The 15,903-nt window shown below is 46.1% G+C and overlaps 1 protein-coding gene across 2 annotated transcripts in view; it reads right to left on the bottom strand.

The window, feature by feature from the left end:
- The window catches only part of ube2f (ubiquitin-conjugating enzyme E2F (putative)), a 45,901-nt gene that overhangs the window by 17,728 nt on the left and 12,270 nt on the right, over positions 1–15,903 (bottom strand). For both annotated transcript variants that reach the window (XM_084443275.1, XM_084443276.1), the window contains exons 5-7: positions 10,605–10,672; positions 8,137–8,207; positions 7,119–7,176 (exon numbers count right to left, since the gene is read on the bottom strand). In XM_084443275.1, the coding sequence (XP_084299401.1) occupies positions 7,119–7,176; positions 8,137–8,207; positions 10,605–10,672 (197 nt within the window). The remainder of the gene's footprint in view (positions 1–7,118; positions 7,177–8,136; positions 8,208–10,604; positions 10,673–15,903) is intronic.

The following is a 15,903-nucleotide window of genomic DNA, read 5'->3' as shown; positions in this document are numbered from 1 at the left end:
CAGCTCTGGATCACATGGAGAGAAGACCACTCCCACTGGGGGAATGCCTTTCGCTGCAAAAGCAAATTTTCTACAAGATCAAAACTGTGCAGAAATGACAATAATGTGAATTCATTTGCATACCTATTCTGAGGACAATAATGAATATATCAGGCATGTAAGTATGAGAGAGAGAGAGACAGAGAGAGAGAGAGAGAGAGACAGAGACAGAGAGAGAGAGAGAGAGAGAGAGAGAGAGAGAATTTGGAAAGATCTACTGTTGAACGAGTGGCCATTCACAGTCCATTTTGACCTTGGGGTACCTGGGGATTTCATCTCTTGTCTCTTTTCCCGTCTCTCTTTTCTGCCTGCATACTGTAGCTTCCAAATATGGTGTTTCCGGCTTTAGGTATTGTATGTCTTATGTGATAGGGGAGTTTTTCTCCTCTTGCATTGACGTAGGTGTTAGTTTCATATACACATGTAGCTTGATTGATGCATTTTGTGGTTTTTATTGAGCTTTGAACTGTCTGATTGACATCTGTATTGATGGACGTGTGATGCAGGTATAAGGAAATGTTCACCTTATAAGGAGTTCCTTCATACCTTATTTAGAGTTATGCTTATGTGAACTGAAACTGCTGATGGTCAGCATTGACGCAAGTAACTAGCCATTGACGAATTATGCTTTTTGACGAATTAAGGTACCCACTCACATCCACTTTCTCAAAAGTGCTAGTTTTGTCAACGTTTTGATCTGAACCATTGTATATAATCATAAGTAACCTTAAAACAGAGCTAAACATGCATTTTCCCTTTACTACTCTTTTAACAGAGAATACATAGTGGCAGAATACCTGAGAACTGTGACGGAGGTGAAGTCCTTAACTACTGTTGAATATTCTAATTTCTTGTATGATGGGAAGATGCAGACTGGGTCACACCTAACCAAGGTTTACCAAGATTTAGAAGACATCTGGACATATATTGATGGGTATTGTGTTAAATGTTCTAGAAATTCAGAGCAAATTTTACTTTTTTAATAGTCTTGGAACCATTGTCATTTGTATTATTGCGTTACCTGTGGGAACATAGGAATAAACTGATGTATATTATTTGATTTCTTATCTTTATCTTTTATTGTGTTTTATCTTCCATCTTATGTTCCTGCTTGTTTATTTTGTCAATTTTTATGTGAAGCACGTGCATGTAAATTCTCTGTTGTAAAGCTCTTTGAGCTGCATTTATTTGTACTAAAGGTGCTATTCAAATAACAGTATTATTATTACTACTACTGTATGTACAGACTCAGTGAGCACAGCCCCGCCATCGAAAGAGGCCGCCACAGGCAGACCTGCTCCCTAGAGAAGACAGACTGTTCTACCCCTGCACACAAAAAGAGGTGGAAAATGAGCTGCACTTTTTAACTACTTCCAAACTCTACCAGGCCATCAGAGATATATACTTCCCACAGATTACAAACACCCAAAAAAAAAAAAAGTTTTTGAATAATGACAAAAAACTCCCATGCCTGCTGGGGACATGCAGCACTATATAGACAAGCAATATGCAAACACAGCAGCAAGATTTGTGAGCAGTTTTGACAGGAAAAGGACGTCCAATGGAACACAACCATCAAAGACTGTCCATCAGTATCCCTGCACACTAGAGATGTGCGGATGGAATCCGCGTGCACTCATCAATCATCCACCCGCCACCCACCCGAGAGACCCGCACCCAACCCGCCAAACATGAAGTTATTGTATTTACATTTAAATTATGTCCAGCCGTTCGTGCTCATTCGCTTTTCATATAGGCACATTTTCTTGACTTAAACAATTTAAAGATTATAGGCTCGCTTTCGCAGGATCTGGGTTGACGAAGTGGTCGAGGGTATTTGAGTGAGCTGCTGGCAGGTCTCGCGCTTTCTCGCAGTTGTTATAATATAATATATATATTTATAGTAGTTATTAAATACGAGTATAACTGACAAATCCACCCACAATTAATAACAATGTTGATTTTTACTGGCCCACCCTCCCGTGGATGTGGATATCCGCGGATGTCGCGGATATAGCTGCAATATTCGCATCTCTATTGCACACCACACTGATCACTGGACATAGACACACTGTACATGCAAAATTAAAAGTAACTATTTAAATACATATGTAAATATTACACTTACTTATTCATTCAATTCACCTATTTGTATTTATATTTTAACATTTTTGTGATGTTTGCTTTGGCAATGTAAATTTCTTTCCCATGCCAATAAAGCCCTTTGGGGGGTGAGGAGAGAGGGGGGGGGAGAGAGAGAGAGAGAGAGGCGTGTGTGGAGGGGGTGAAGAGAGAGGGGGGGGAGAGAGAGAGAGAGAGAGGCGTGTTTGGAGAGGGTGAGGAGAGAGGGGGAGAGAGAGAGAGAGAGAGAGAGATACAGAGGCGTGTGTGGAGGGGGGTGAGGAGAGAGGGGGAAAGAGTATTAATGAAACATTGTGAAAAGCCAGCAGGCATGTAAACACCCTGGCAGATGTGCCCCGCTGTGAGCCACGTCTCTGCCAGGCCTCAGTGTTGAATGACATCCTGGACTGAATCCTGACTGCAGAATCACACAGATTCCCCCCGTGAGGCATGCAGGGTTCAGGGCTGGGTAGAGTCCAGTCAGCCTCATCCCTCCAGCTGGTTGCACTAGGGCTGTTCTCTGATAACTATGGCAGCAAGAACACGGATGGACGCTCATCACACTGGTAACCAGGGAGGGCTGGACCATGGCCTGCCAACGGCGACTTATGGAACATATGGAGCCCATATGAGTCCATTCATCTCCCTCAACACATTTAATCTCATTGATGTGATTTTGCTAACGAGGCTCAGCTCACTGGACCTGTGCAGATATGCATAAGTATGCATCATTAAAACACAGCCTTTTCCAAGAGAAGCAGTCTGATTAAGATGCTGCCATAGAAATTGGTGTCAAACATTCTCTCCCTCAGAATAACCTCCCTGCTACGTCCCAGCAGTCTGTCAAGCACACACTATCCATACTAAACACTCCATCCATACTAAACACACTATCCATTCCATACTATATACTATCCATACTAAACACTCCATACTAAACACTATACCCTACTAAAAACACATGAAATACCACTCCTGCACAGGACACAGGACTATAGTACACTCTGTAGTGTGATAACAGACCTGTAGTACACTCTGTAGTGTGATAACAGACCTGTAGTAACACTGTAGTGAGATAACAGACATGTAACTCTGTAGTGTGATAACAGACCTGTAGTAACACTCTGTAGTGAGATAACAGACATGTAACTCTGTAGTGTGATAACAGACCTATACACTCTGTAGTGTGATAACAGACCTGTAGTAACACTCTGTAGTGTGATAAAAGACATGTAGTAACATTCTGTAGTGTAATAACAGACCTGTAGTAACACTGTAGTGTGATAACAGACATGTAGTAACACTCTGTAGTGTAATAACAGACCTGTAGTAACACTGTAGTGTGATAACCGACATGTAGTAACACTCTGTAGTGTGATAACAGACCTGTAGTAACACTGTAGTGTGATAACAGACCTGTAGTAACACTCTGTAGTGAGATAACAGAGATGTAGTAACACTCTGTAGTGTGATAATAGACCTGTAGTAACACTCTGTAGTGTGGTAACAGACCTGTAGTAACACTGTAGTATGATAACAGACCTGTACACTCTGTAGTGTGATAACAGACCTGTAGTAACACTCTGTAGTGTGATAATAGACATGTAGTAACACTCTGTAGTGTAATAACAGACCTATACACTCTGTAGTGTGATAACAGACCTGTAGTAACACTCTGTAGTGTGATAACAGACATGTAGTAACACTCTGTAGTGTAATAACAGACCTGTAGTAACACTGTAGTGTGATAACAGACATGTAGTAACACTCTGTAGTGTGATACCAGACCTGTAGTAACACTTAGTGTGATAACAGACCTGTAGTAACACTCTGTAGTGTAATAACAGACCTGTAGTAACACTCTGTAGTGAGATAACAGAGATGTAGTAACACTCTGTAGTGTGATAACAGACCTGTAGTAACACTCTGTAGTGTGATAACAGACCTGTAGTAACACTGTAGTATGATAACAGACCTGTACACTCTGTAGTGTGATAACAGACCTGTAGTAACACTGTAGTGTGATAACAGACCTGTAGTAACACTCTGTAGTGTAATAACAGACATGTAGTAACACTGTAGTGTAATAACAGACATGTGGTAACACTCTGTAGTGTGATAACAGACCTGTAGTAACACTCTGTAGTGTGATAACAGACCTGTAGTAACACTCTGTAGTGTAATAACAGACATGTAGTAACACTCTGTAGTGTAATAACAGACACGTAGTAACACTCTGTAGTGTGATAACAGACATGTAGTAACACTCTGTAGTGTGATACCAGACCTGTAGTAACACTTAGTGTGATAACAGACCTGTAGTAACACTCTGTAGTGTAATAACAGACCTGTAGTAACACTCTGTAGTGAGATAACAGAGATGTAGTAACACTCTGTAGTGTGATAACAGACCTGTAGTAACACTCTGTAGTGTGATAACAGACCTGTAGTAACACTGTAGTATGATAACAGACCTGTACACTCTGTAGTGTGATAACAGACCTGTAGTAACACTGTAGTGTGATAACAGACCTGTAGTAACACTCTGTAGTGTAATAACAGACATGTAGTAACACTTAGTGTGATAACAGACATGTAGTAACACTCTGTAGTGTGATAACAGACCTGTAGTAACACTCTGTAGTGTGATAACAGACATGTGGTAACACTCTGTAGTGTAATAACAGACCTGTAGTAACACTCTGTAGTGTAATAACAGACACGTAGTAACACTCTGTGGTGTAATAACAGACATGTAGTAACACTCTGTAGTGTGAGCCTGGTTGGTCCTTCTCTCTCTTTCTCCCTCTCTCTCTCTCTTGCTTCCAAGTTCCTTCCAGTCTAGAAATCATCCCAGGACTTCTTGGCCCTCACAATCTCCCCAAGCTGTAGGTAATCAGCCATGTTGAAACATCTGCCATCTATCTGTGCTTGTCTGTTTTACTGAAACTGTTTTTACTAAGAGCATATGTTTCAAATGCATGACATGTTGAACACGAGGATCCAGAGGTGAGGTCTGAACACAGCACCACTGCCAGGTCCAGACCAACCAGATCCAGAGGTGAGGTCTGAACACAGCACCACTGCCAGGTCCAGACCAACCAGATCCAGAGAAAAACACGCATGCATGCACGCACGCACGCACGCACACAGAAACACGCACGCACGCACACACACACACACACACACACACACACACACACACACACAAACAATCACGCACGCACGCACTACACGCACGCACGCACACACACACACACACTCCTCATTCCAGACTTAGACATCCAAGACACACACATCTCAAAGTACAGCGTTTCCCAGAGAATTCAGTGTTTCCTGTGGAATTGATCTCATGGTGTGGTGGTGCCAACCTTGAGACCACCAAAATAGGGAGGGGGGTTTTCTAGTGGTCCTCCTCCAGAAAAAAAAGTGAGTTTCCTGCATTTTGGTGACTTTTAAAGAATGAAAATAACAAAATGAAAAGTATACTGACCTCAACCTTCTCCTCTCCTGCTCTCCTCTCTCTTACCTCTCTCACCTGTCCCTCCACTCTGTCACAGTCCTGTCCTCTCCAACCTCTCTCCTCTCTCACCTGTCCCTCCACTCTGTCACAGTCCTGTCCTCTCCAACCTCTCTCCTCTCTCACCTGTCCCTCCACTCTGTCACAGTCCTGTCCTCTCCAACCTCTCTCCTCTCACCTGTCCCTCCACTCTGTCACAGTCCTGTCCTCTCCAACCTCTCTCCTCTCACCTGTCCCTCCACTCTGTCACAGTCCTGTCCTCTCCAACCTCTCTCCTCTCTCACCTGTCCCTACACTCTGTCACAGTCCTGTCCTCTCCAACCTCTCTCCTCTCTCACCTGTCCCTACACTCTGTCACAGTCCTGTCCTCTCCTACTACAATCACTGCCTTTTTTACATGCCTAAATAATAGATTAGGCTTTGCCAAACTGACATTTCGTTGCTTTTTCTGTTACTTTGACTGGCACTTTTTAGATGGCTGGAGGCACATTAACGCAGACTTTTGGTTCAGCCAGCCAAAAAGACGGTCGCTCAATTGGTCGGTCGGTCAGTCAGTTGGTCGGTCGGTCAGTCAGGGCAGCGCCTCACATGTTGTAGCCTACTCCCGCTTCTAGTGTGGGCTGTCTCCTTGGCAATGCTTGCTGACTGACAGACAGACAGACAGAAGCGCATATGCAACTGTACATAGCTCAAATGGAAGCTCCGCTTCGGCTCAAACGTAGGCTACTGGATGCATGTGTAGCTTCACGTTGTGTTTCTAAACTGTATTTTTAGATTACATATTTATCACATTTAAACACATTTTTGTGCGTGGCGACGCACCATAGACAGCAAATGTCGGGTTGTCCCTCCGTCGGGTTGTTGACCTGCCGTTCTATGTTGCTACCACAAGAGGCAGCGGTCCCAGAAGATGAAAACAACTATGACACCAGATCCTTGGCTTGGTGGCTTAGTGGTTAGGGAGTTCGCTTCTCAAACCGAACGTCACGGGTTCAAACCCCGACGGGAAAATATAATGGTCTAATGTAGACAGGCAGCTCTTTGTAGAGTGTAATAATGTTCTAATGTAGACAGACAGCTCTTTGTAGACTGTAATAATGGTCTAATGTAGACAGACAGCTCTTTGTAGACTGTTATAATGTCTTAATGTAGACACAGCTTTTTATAGACTGTAATAATGTTCTAATGCAGACACAGCTCTTTATAGACTAGAACGGTTCTGTAGTCTCCTTTCCATGCAGAGAGAATCCCTATCAGAATCCCACTAGACAACACTAGAGGACCAAAAGCCACTTACAACACAATTTGTCCAGAGTAAGTGAACCAACTGTACATCCCAGTCATGGTCAGTAAAGCATTCAATAAGAGCAAGCGCCTTCAGCAGCCACAGTGCTGCAGAAAGGCAGCGCTGCCTTGGGAAGCTCTCGAGGACTGTTACCTTTAGAGTCCTGGTGGGGGCCCAGCCCGTGCCATCGATTGAGTGCTCCCTCAACAAACTGTTGGAAAACAAAAAAAGTAGAGATGAATACAAGCTATGCTGTTTAGCGAATAAACCTGAGGTGAGGTGGGGAACTCAGGGTTATGTCAAGTCTTCCCAGAGGCTCAGCCACGTTTTGTTGGAGTGAGTGGCTGGACTGATAGATCGATAGCTACTGTCCACCTGACTCTGGGAGAATAACTAGAGACGTGTCTCACACAGCAATCCTCTGTGATTATCTCACAACTGCTCTCTCTGGTGTCAGAAAGAAGATAACTGAAAATGAGTGTGTGTGTGTGTGAGAGAGAGAGACAAGAGAATGCCCTTTTCATGGATCTCCTGTGCTGTGTACAACGGCTGCAAAATTGAATTTGTTGGCCCTGGAGATAAATCAAAGGCATAAGATTGAGAGCGATGGACAAGAGCTAGATAGAGATGAGCAGAGAAGAGATAGAACAGGAGGGGGCAAGTGGTTGAGGAATCTCACACTAACCCCAGATAGAGAGATTGGTTGAGGAGAATCAGACTAACCCTAACCCCAGATAGAGAGATTGGTTGAGGAGAATCAGACTAACCCTAACCCCAGATAGAGAGAGTGGTTGAGGAGAATCAGACTAACCCTAACCCCAGATAGAGAGAGTGGTTGAGGAGAATCAGACTAACCCTAACCCCAGATAGAGAGAGTGGTTGAGGAGAATCAGACTAACCCTAACCCCAGATAGAGAGAGTGGTTGAGGAGAATCAGACTAACCCTAACCCCAGACAGAGAGATTGGTTGAGGAGAATCAGACTAACCCTAACCCCAGATAGAGAGATTGGTTGAGGAGAATCAGACTAACCCTAACCCCAGATAGAGAGAGTGGTTGAGGAGAATCAGACTAACCCTAAACCCAGATAGAGAGATTGGTTGAGGAGAATCACACTAACCCTAACCCCAGACAGAGAGATTGGTTGAGGAGAATCAGATGAGTGGATTTACCTCAGACAGATCTCCCCTGTCTCAGCGATGTTGGGGTGCCATATTCTGGTCAGGCACTTCACTTTGGGAGGCTGGAGAGGAGGGAGAGAACAGACGAAGACCAGAGAGAGAGAGAGAGAGCAGCTTTGAGACCTGCCTGGAGGAGCAGGAGAGAGCAGTAGACTAAAGGCCCTGAGGAAAACTCAAACAAAGATATAAAGAAAAAACAGCAGTGGCATAAGTCCTTACACTTCCCCCAGTCACGACTCTAATGAAAACAAAGAAGTACAGTGAAAGAACGCTGCTAGCGAAGTCAATTCATCTATCCTTCACTTTCTTATATGTCAGTCTTCACACTCCATTAGTCAGGCTGGGCAAATGATGGCGGAGAGAAAGAGTAATTCAGCTTCATACCAGAACAAAGAGAGAGAGAGCGAGAGAGAGAGAGAAAGAGAGCGAACGAGAGAGAGAGCGAGAGAGAAAGAGAAAGAGAAAGAGAGAGAGCGAGAGAGAGCGAGAAAGAGAGAGAGAGAGAGAGAGAGAGAGAATAACAGCTTGATAAAGCAGTTACAGATCAAGCTATTTATAAGACCTAGGCCCTGGCCACCTGACCAGACCCGGGGAGACCTAGGCCCTGGCCACCTGACCAGACCCGGGGAGACCTAGGCCCTGGCCACCTGACCAGACCCGGGGAGACCTAGGCCCTGGCCACCTGACCAGACCCGGGGGGACCTAGGCCCTGGCCACCTGACCAGACCCGGGGAGACCTAGGCCCTGGCCACCTGACCAGACCCGGGGAGACCTAGGCCCTGGCCACCTGACCAGACCCGGGGAGACCTAGGCCCTGGCCACCTGACCAGACCCGGGACAGCAGGCGCTGCTCCACGGAAGGATGAAGCTCACCGAGTTGAAGCTTAGCCATACTCCATTAACAATCGTTAAATTGATCGTCCAATCCTGGACTAGGAGCCTAATAAGCAAATTCTGGCATAGACCTAGACGCATTTCCAGAGCCTAGTAACAACCTTCCCATTGTTATTATCACGACTACCGTAATAGGCCTGCGGAGAATGATGAGAGCCATAAAATGTCAATATCCATGAAGGTTGTGGTATCATGGTTACAGTGTTCACCTCGGTATAAATAACATTGTCCGGTCTGGTGAGCAGGATTCCATTCCTCAGTAAACACCACACTTATCTACGGCCGACAAACACCACCGGCAGGCTCTTCAGGGATCCCTGTCAAGCTGTTTACTGCCTGTAATAAAAGCCTGTCAGATTCATAGAGTGGTTAAAAGCCTTCACTGCCTGTCTCATTAAGCTCTCATTAGGGCAGGGCTCAAGGGCGCCAAGGCAGCGCTGAGAAGGATCTAAATCCACTACGTCCTGTCCTGAACCAGGCTTAGAACAATGGCTAAGACCAGACCAGACCAGACCAGACCTGACTAGACCAGACCAGACCAGACCAGACCAGACCAGACCAGACCAGACCAGACCAGACCAGACCAGACCAGACCAGACCAGACCAGACCAGAATAGAACAGACTAGGCCAGACCAGACCAGACCAGACCAGGCCAGGCCAGGCCAGGCCAGGCCAGGCCAGGCCAGACCAGACCAGACCAGACCAGACCAGGCCAGACCAGACCAGACCATGCCATGCCATGCCATGCCAGACCAGACTAGGCTAGACCAGATCAGACCAGGCTAGACCAGACAAGCCAGACCAGACCAGACCAGACCAGACCAGACCAGGCCACAAGAGGCCAGACCAGAATAGAACAGACTAGGCTAGACCAGATCAGACCAGGCTAGACCAGACAAGCCAGACCAGACCAGACCAGACCAGGCCACAAGAGGCCAGACCAGAATAGAACAGACTAGGCCAGACCAGACCAGACCAGACCAGACCAGACCAGACCAGACCAGACCAGACTAGGCCAGGCCAGGCCAGACCAGACCAGACCAGACCTGACTAGGCCAGACAAGACCAGACCAGGCCAGACTAGGCCAGGCCAGGCCAAACCAGACCAGACCAGACTAGGTCAGACCAGACTAGAACTGACCAGACCAGTCCAGCAATGTCAGATAAACCCACACTGGATGGCGGGAAGGGGATCAAAGGGAGAAAAAGGGATGTGGTGTTTGTTACAGCGGCACGATGTCTCAGCTGGGTGTCTGCTCTGTTTACTGGGGGACATTAACTCACGCTTCTCTGACAGGAATGGCTACCTGGAGCACTCTAAATCAACTAGGTTAGAGAGAGAGAGGAAGGAAGAGAGAGAGACAGGGAGGAAGAGAGACAGGGGAGAGCGAGAGAGAGAGAGAGAGAGAGTTCTGCGGCGGTCAGAAATGTCTCCCGGAGCAGGAAGAATGGGTCTGTTGTTGTGATGACCTTGACTGAAAGGTGATTCCTCTGAATCTCTAATCACCTGTCATGCATGCAAACACACACATACTCTCTAACCAGACATGACAGGAACACTCACCACCATGTTGTATGCTTCAGGGACATCTATTTCAAACTGGAATGTCCCACTCTGGTAGTAGCCTTCATCTGCAGGGAGACAGCAGCAGAGGGAACAAACACACACATGATATATATATACAGTATATATATATATATGTTTTTTTAAATTGAGGGGTGGGGGGGGTAACTTCACTGTATTCTAATTAATTCATACTTTCTTTGAATGTATCACACTTTTAAAATGAATTATCCCAACCCATTTTCTAACATGTTGCGTTCTAACGTTAAAACGCCTGGAACCAAGGAGAGTATAGCTCTCTGCTCCAGCTGTAAATGGTAAATGGACTGCACTTATATAGCGCTTTTCCACCTTAGCGGCATTCAAAGCGCTTTACAATGGCCTCTCATTCACCCATTCACACACACATTCACACACCAATGGCGGTAGCTGCCATGCAAGGTGCTAACCTGCTCATTGGGAGCAATTTGGGGTTAGGTGTCTTGCTCAAGGACACTTCGACATGTGGACAGTCGGAGCTGGGATTCGAACCACTGACCCTTCGATCATTGAACGACCCGCTCTACCAACTGAGCTACAGCCGCCCCCGCTGTAGCCTTGGCCTGGACCTCTACTCTGGACCTCTACTCTGCCCACCCAGCTGCCGGCTGCGTTCTGGCCGCAGCATCATCCTCTCAAGATAAGCTGTCTTTCCACTGCCGGGCCGAACGGTTGCTAGGTAGTTTAGTTTGGCTCCGTTCTGCCCCGGACTCGTGAGAACCGCTGCCCTCTGTCTTTCCACTCTCGGGCCGCTAACAGTATGGAGGAGAGTTTGGTTTATTTTGGACGATTTCTGTTTTTTCTTTTTATGCACCTACATGAGCGCACAAACCGGTTTCTCTACATAAACAAGCTAACGTCTGTTTGGCTAAGTTAGCTTACTGGAGCTCGAGCCAAGAGACTGACGTGCATTGCAACCAATCAGTGAATACGTATAGGCCTATTAAGCCTGCCTAATCGAACGGTTCTGCTTCACTGAGTACGGTTGTATAACCGTGCCTTGGGAATCGTGCTGGGAACGATTTATAAGCGTTCCAGACCCAACCGTTTCCAGGTGGAATGACCCTCGGCAACCGTTACCTTGCATGCTCAGAACCGTTCAGCCCGACAGTGGAAAGACAGCTATAGATAGTACTGATAGTACTCTAGCCTAGTCCAGAGATAGATAGTACTGATAGTACTCTAGTCTAGTCCAGAGATAGTACTGATAGTACTGTAGTCTAGTCCAGAGATAGATAGTACTGATAGTACTCTAGTCTAGTCCAGAGATAGTACTGATAGTACTGTAGTCTAGTCCAGAGATAGATAGTACTGATAGTTAGTCCCAGGGGGAGGAGCGTGGTGAAGGACAGGCATGTGAATGATAATGAGGAGGCTGGCCGATGCAGGGAGAGCACTGCTACAGAACAGTAGCTCCCAGACAGGTCACTGGGTCTGACCTACAGAGGAAACATGAACCCTGAGACGTTTTAGATCACAGCTCATCAGCCCCAATACTCCATCGCCAGGATGGACACACACACACAGCCACAGACACACGAACACGCACACAGCCACACACACACTGTGGTAAGCCAGGCTGAAACAAAGGGAAGTTCCGGTCGGGGGTTGCACTCTTTAGCGCCGGGGCGTGAATTTATTCCACCAATAAAAATAGTAAAAGGTAAAAACCAAACACAAGATTCCCCAGTGGCGGGGCGGCTCCTCGAGGGCTGGTCAGCCGGGCTGCGTGGATCCCTGGGTTACGCCGGAGAGTCATTGGGTCTTTTGAGTCGTGATCGACACGTGATCGAAATGATGCCCGGATGTACGAAACGAAAGTACACGTCTTGGTTCACACTGCTTTCGCAGATTCTCGCCTTCTTTCTCCTGTTCGACGTAGAGGATAGATCATTGTGATGTCTTATAAGATTATATATATATATATATATATATAATAACTATAAGATGTTATTATAAACACGCGCGTGCACTGCCTCCGCAAGGTAAACCCAGGCTATGTACGGCTCTGGTAACTCTCCCCTCCACAGACACGCATTGGATTAAATACATGTTAGATTTTGGAACAGTTAGCTGATTTGTAGGCTAATGCTGTGATAAATGCTGAAATCGAGCAGGGCCCCTGTAATTTAGTAGCCCCATCACTGTACGGAGGAAAGGTAAAGAAATTCCAATCTAGACATTTGATCTAAATCCAGTTCCCTGGGTGGAAGTTCATAGTTCATAAAAAGATGGGGGGTGGTAGCCGATGGAGGCGAGGGCCATCTACAGTGGCCTAGGCCTAGCTGTTATTAAGCCAACACTGAGTTTTGCAGAAGAAAATAAAGTCACTGCCGGTACATGTTATGTCAGTCATACACTAGATTTTCCTAATGTAGGCCTATTTGTCTGCTAGGGACACTTTTGGACAGGCCTATGGAAGGGGGGAAATGTGCGACATGTTCGCTGTTCCAGAAATTGACCCGACAACAACAACACCTTAAAACAACTCTCTTAATTTGTCAGGTTGCCGGGTCCGCTTAAACCACCAATCAGTTGAAATGAAAAGTAGATTGTCACAGAAGAGACTTGAAGTCAATGCAATCATCATTGATTTTGTATCATGATTGTGATTTATTACTGAAAGCAATGCATTACTTATTAATTTTGCTTTAATTTACAGTTGGCAACTCAGCCAAAGCCATGAAAAGTACATTGTCACAGCACAGACTTGAAAAGTCAATGCAGTAATCATTGATTTTGTATCATGATTGTGATTTATTATTGAAAACAATGCGTTTTCTATTAATTTCGATTGGTTCACGGGCATACGGAACGAGAAAAAAACTATCAGAACCAATTCCGTACAAAAAGTTTGAGCTGGGGACGTACGAAGACTTCAGAAACTTCCTTCGTACGAAGGCACTGTGAACAGCCCCGTTTGATAACACGGCATAGAAAAAAACTGAGATTTGAAGACGTGTCGAAGACGTGTGCAAGCTGCCAGTGTGTCTCCGGCCTTGGTCTGTGTTCCTTCCCCTCTCTCTGTCAGCCTGACCTTTTCACCTCTCCCTGCAGCAATTAGGTGCTTAGACCCAGCTGGCTGGTAGCTGGGTTGGTCCTTGATGAGCTGATTAGGGTCAGGTGTGGCAAATGGCCTGTAGATTCCCTCCACCACATATCCCCGCTGTCCATGGTGCTGAAATGGAGGGCCAGGTGTGCCTGTTCTGGCGTGGCGCTCTCCACGGTGCTGAAGTGTGGGAAAAGGGGCCTACCCCAATATTGCGGGCTCCTGTGGCAGGCCCGCGACATCCCACCGGCGGGGGAATGCCACAACACGCACACACACACACATACACACACACCTGCACACACAGCCAGACACATAAACCCACAGATAGCCACAGACTGGCTTGGTCCTGACTCCTGACTCTAGTGACAGTGACAGGCAGCCCAAATATAGGGCCACACAGCAGCTCTCATCTATAATTGAGATTGGGGCTGTCTCCATGCTAATGGTTACAGTAAAAGAGCATGAATTAGTCATGAGAGCCTCCAAGGAAACCCCGTCCCTCCACCAGAGACCAGCCGGTCACGACTGCCCCGATCACATGAATCATAAATCAGCTCTATGAATAGAACATGTAATAAGCTCTATGCATAGAACAAGCTAAGCTGGCACAGGCCTGGCCATGAGGACAGGATATTGCCGGAACTGGGACCTTTGAGAAACCCCGCTCTTCTAAGCCTAACTGAAGGACACAATTATAGACGTTATGTTTTTGTTCTAGAAAAATCTGCAAAACTATAGGTATGGAGAGAGACCGTACCAACTGTACTCTCTCTTTCTCTCCCCCTCCTCTGTCATTCTCTCTCAGTCTGACTGTGATCTCTCTCTACTCCCCCCCCCTCGTTCACCCCCCCCCATTCTCTGCCCTCCCTGGTGCTGAATGGTTATCCTAAATGCCTTGACACTCAAGGCTTATTAAACAGCAATAACACCCCGATCTGAGACCCTAGTTGGAGCTGTTATGTCCTAATCAGCAGGGCATTATTCAGTATGGCACCCTGCTGGTCGGGGCTGGATATAGATTTTTTTACCATTAAAGTTCCATCTAAAGTGATCTGCTAAGATGCCTGATTGGCATGCAGGTCCACGTCGGCCAGTCTAACGCGTGGAGCCCATGTTTACATCAGAATATCCACTACGGACATCATCACACAGGCATGTTTTTCTAACCTGGCTGCTGGTCAATGTAACCATGCTTCACTTCCTGTCCCTGCCATATAGTGCTGTTAAGCGGCAGTAGGTCATGGTAAACACCGCAATAGAAATCCAGAGAAATGGTTGCTTACAGGGCAGTGAGCACCGTCATGCTACACACATGCCCCCTTGTAACAAACATACCGGTAGATGAGGTATTTCTAACCTGCACAGCTACCCCCCCTTATCTGGTGTCTTTTTTCTTACTCTGTATCTAGACTTGTAACAATTATTACATAACCGCCAAACCGCAATTATGTGACATAATCGCAATTATTTTTTAAAACCGTGATTATGCTTTGTTTTTAGTTTTTATTGCTAATGTTTAAACCGAGCACTAACAGTGTACAATTTCATAATGGTTGCACTTCCAGAGAGTGGCTGTTGTGTAGCATAGTTAACTATCTTGCTTCTAGAACCTAACGAAGCTGACAAGTACCTAAACCAGACCAGAGGCTTGGGTCTGTGAGCTGGAACTCAACCCTCCTCTCTGCTCAGGTTATAGCACGCACGCACGCACGCACTCACTCACTCACTCACTCACTCACTCACTCACTCACTCACTCACTCACTCACTCACTCACTCACTCACTCACTCACTCACTCACTCACTCACTCTCACTTTCTCTGACTCACTCTCTTTCTCTCTCACATTCCTCACTCACTCAAATGATTGGCCTTTGTTGAAGTAGCAAGAATAGGCCTACTGTAGTTCCCCTGTATGTTTTTAACATATAAAACGCCACAGCTCAAGAACTCTTCTGGTACCTAGAAACCTCCCACCAGGGCATGCTTTGCAAGCGCACCCCCCTAAAACAAGAAAAGTCACGCAGGTGCATTAGGTCCTCTACTCAGCGTACAAAGAAAAAGTGTTTCTTTTCTTTCCAGCCTTTCTGAAATTTTCACCTAATGAAACGGCAAATATCCTCCTGGGGATCAATAGTGTAAGGATGTCTGGGGGGGGGAGGAAAGAAGGAAGGAAGGAAGGAAGGAAGGAAGGAAGGAAGGAAGGAAGGA

The sequence above is a fragment of the Borostomias antarcticus genome (assembly GCF_949987555.1).
Source record: "Borostomias antarcticus genome assembly, chromosome: 9".
In the NCBI taxonomy this organism is placed as follows: domain Eukaryota; kingdom Metazoa; phylum Chordata; class Actinopteri; order Stomiiformes; family Stomiidae; genus Borostomias; species Borostomias antarcticus.
Note: the sequence above shows the minus strand (reverse complement) of the source record. Positions and strands in the feature narration are given on the sequence as shown.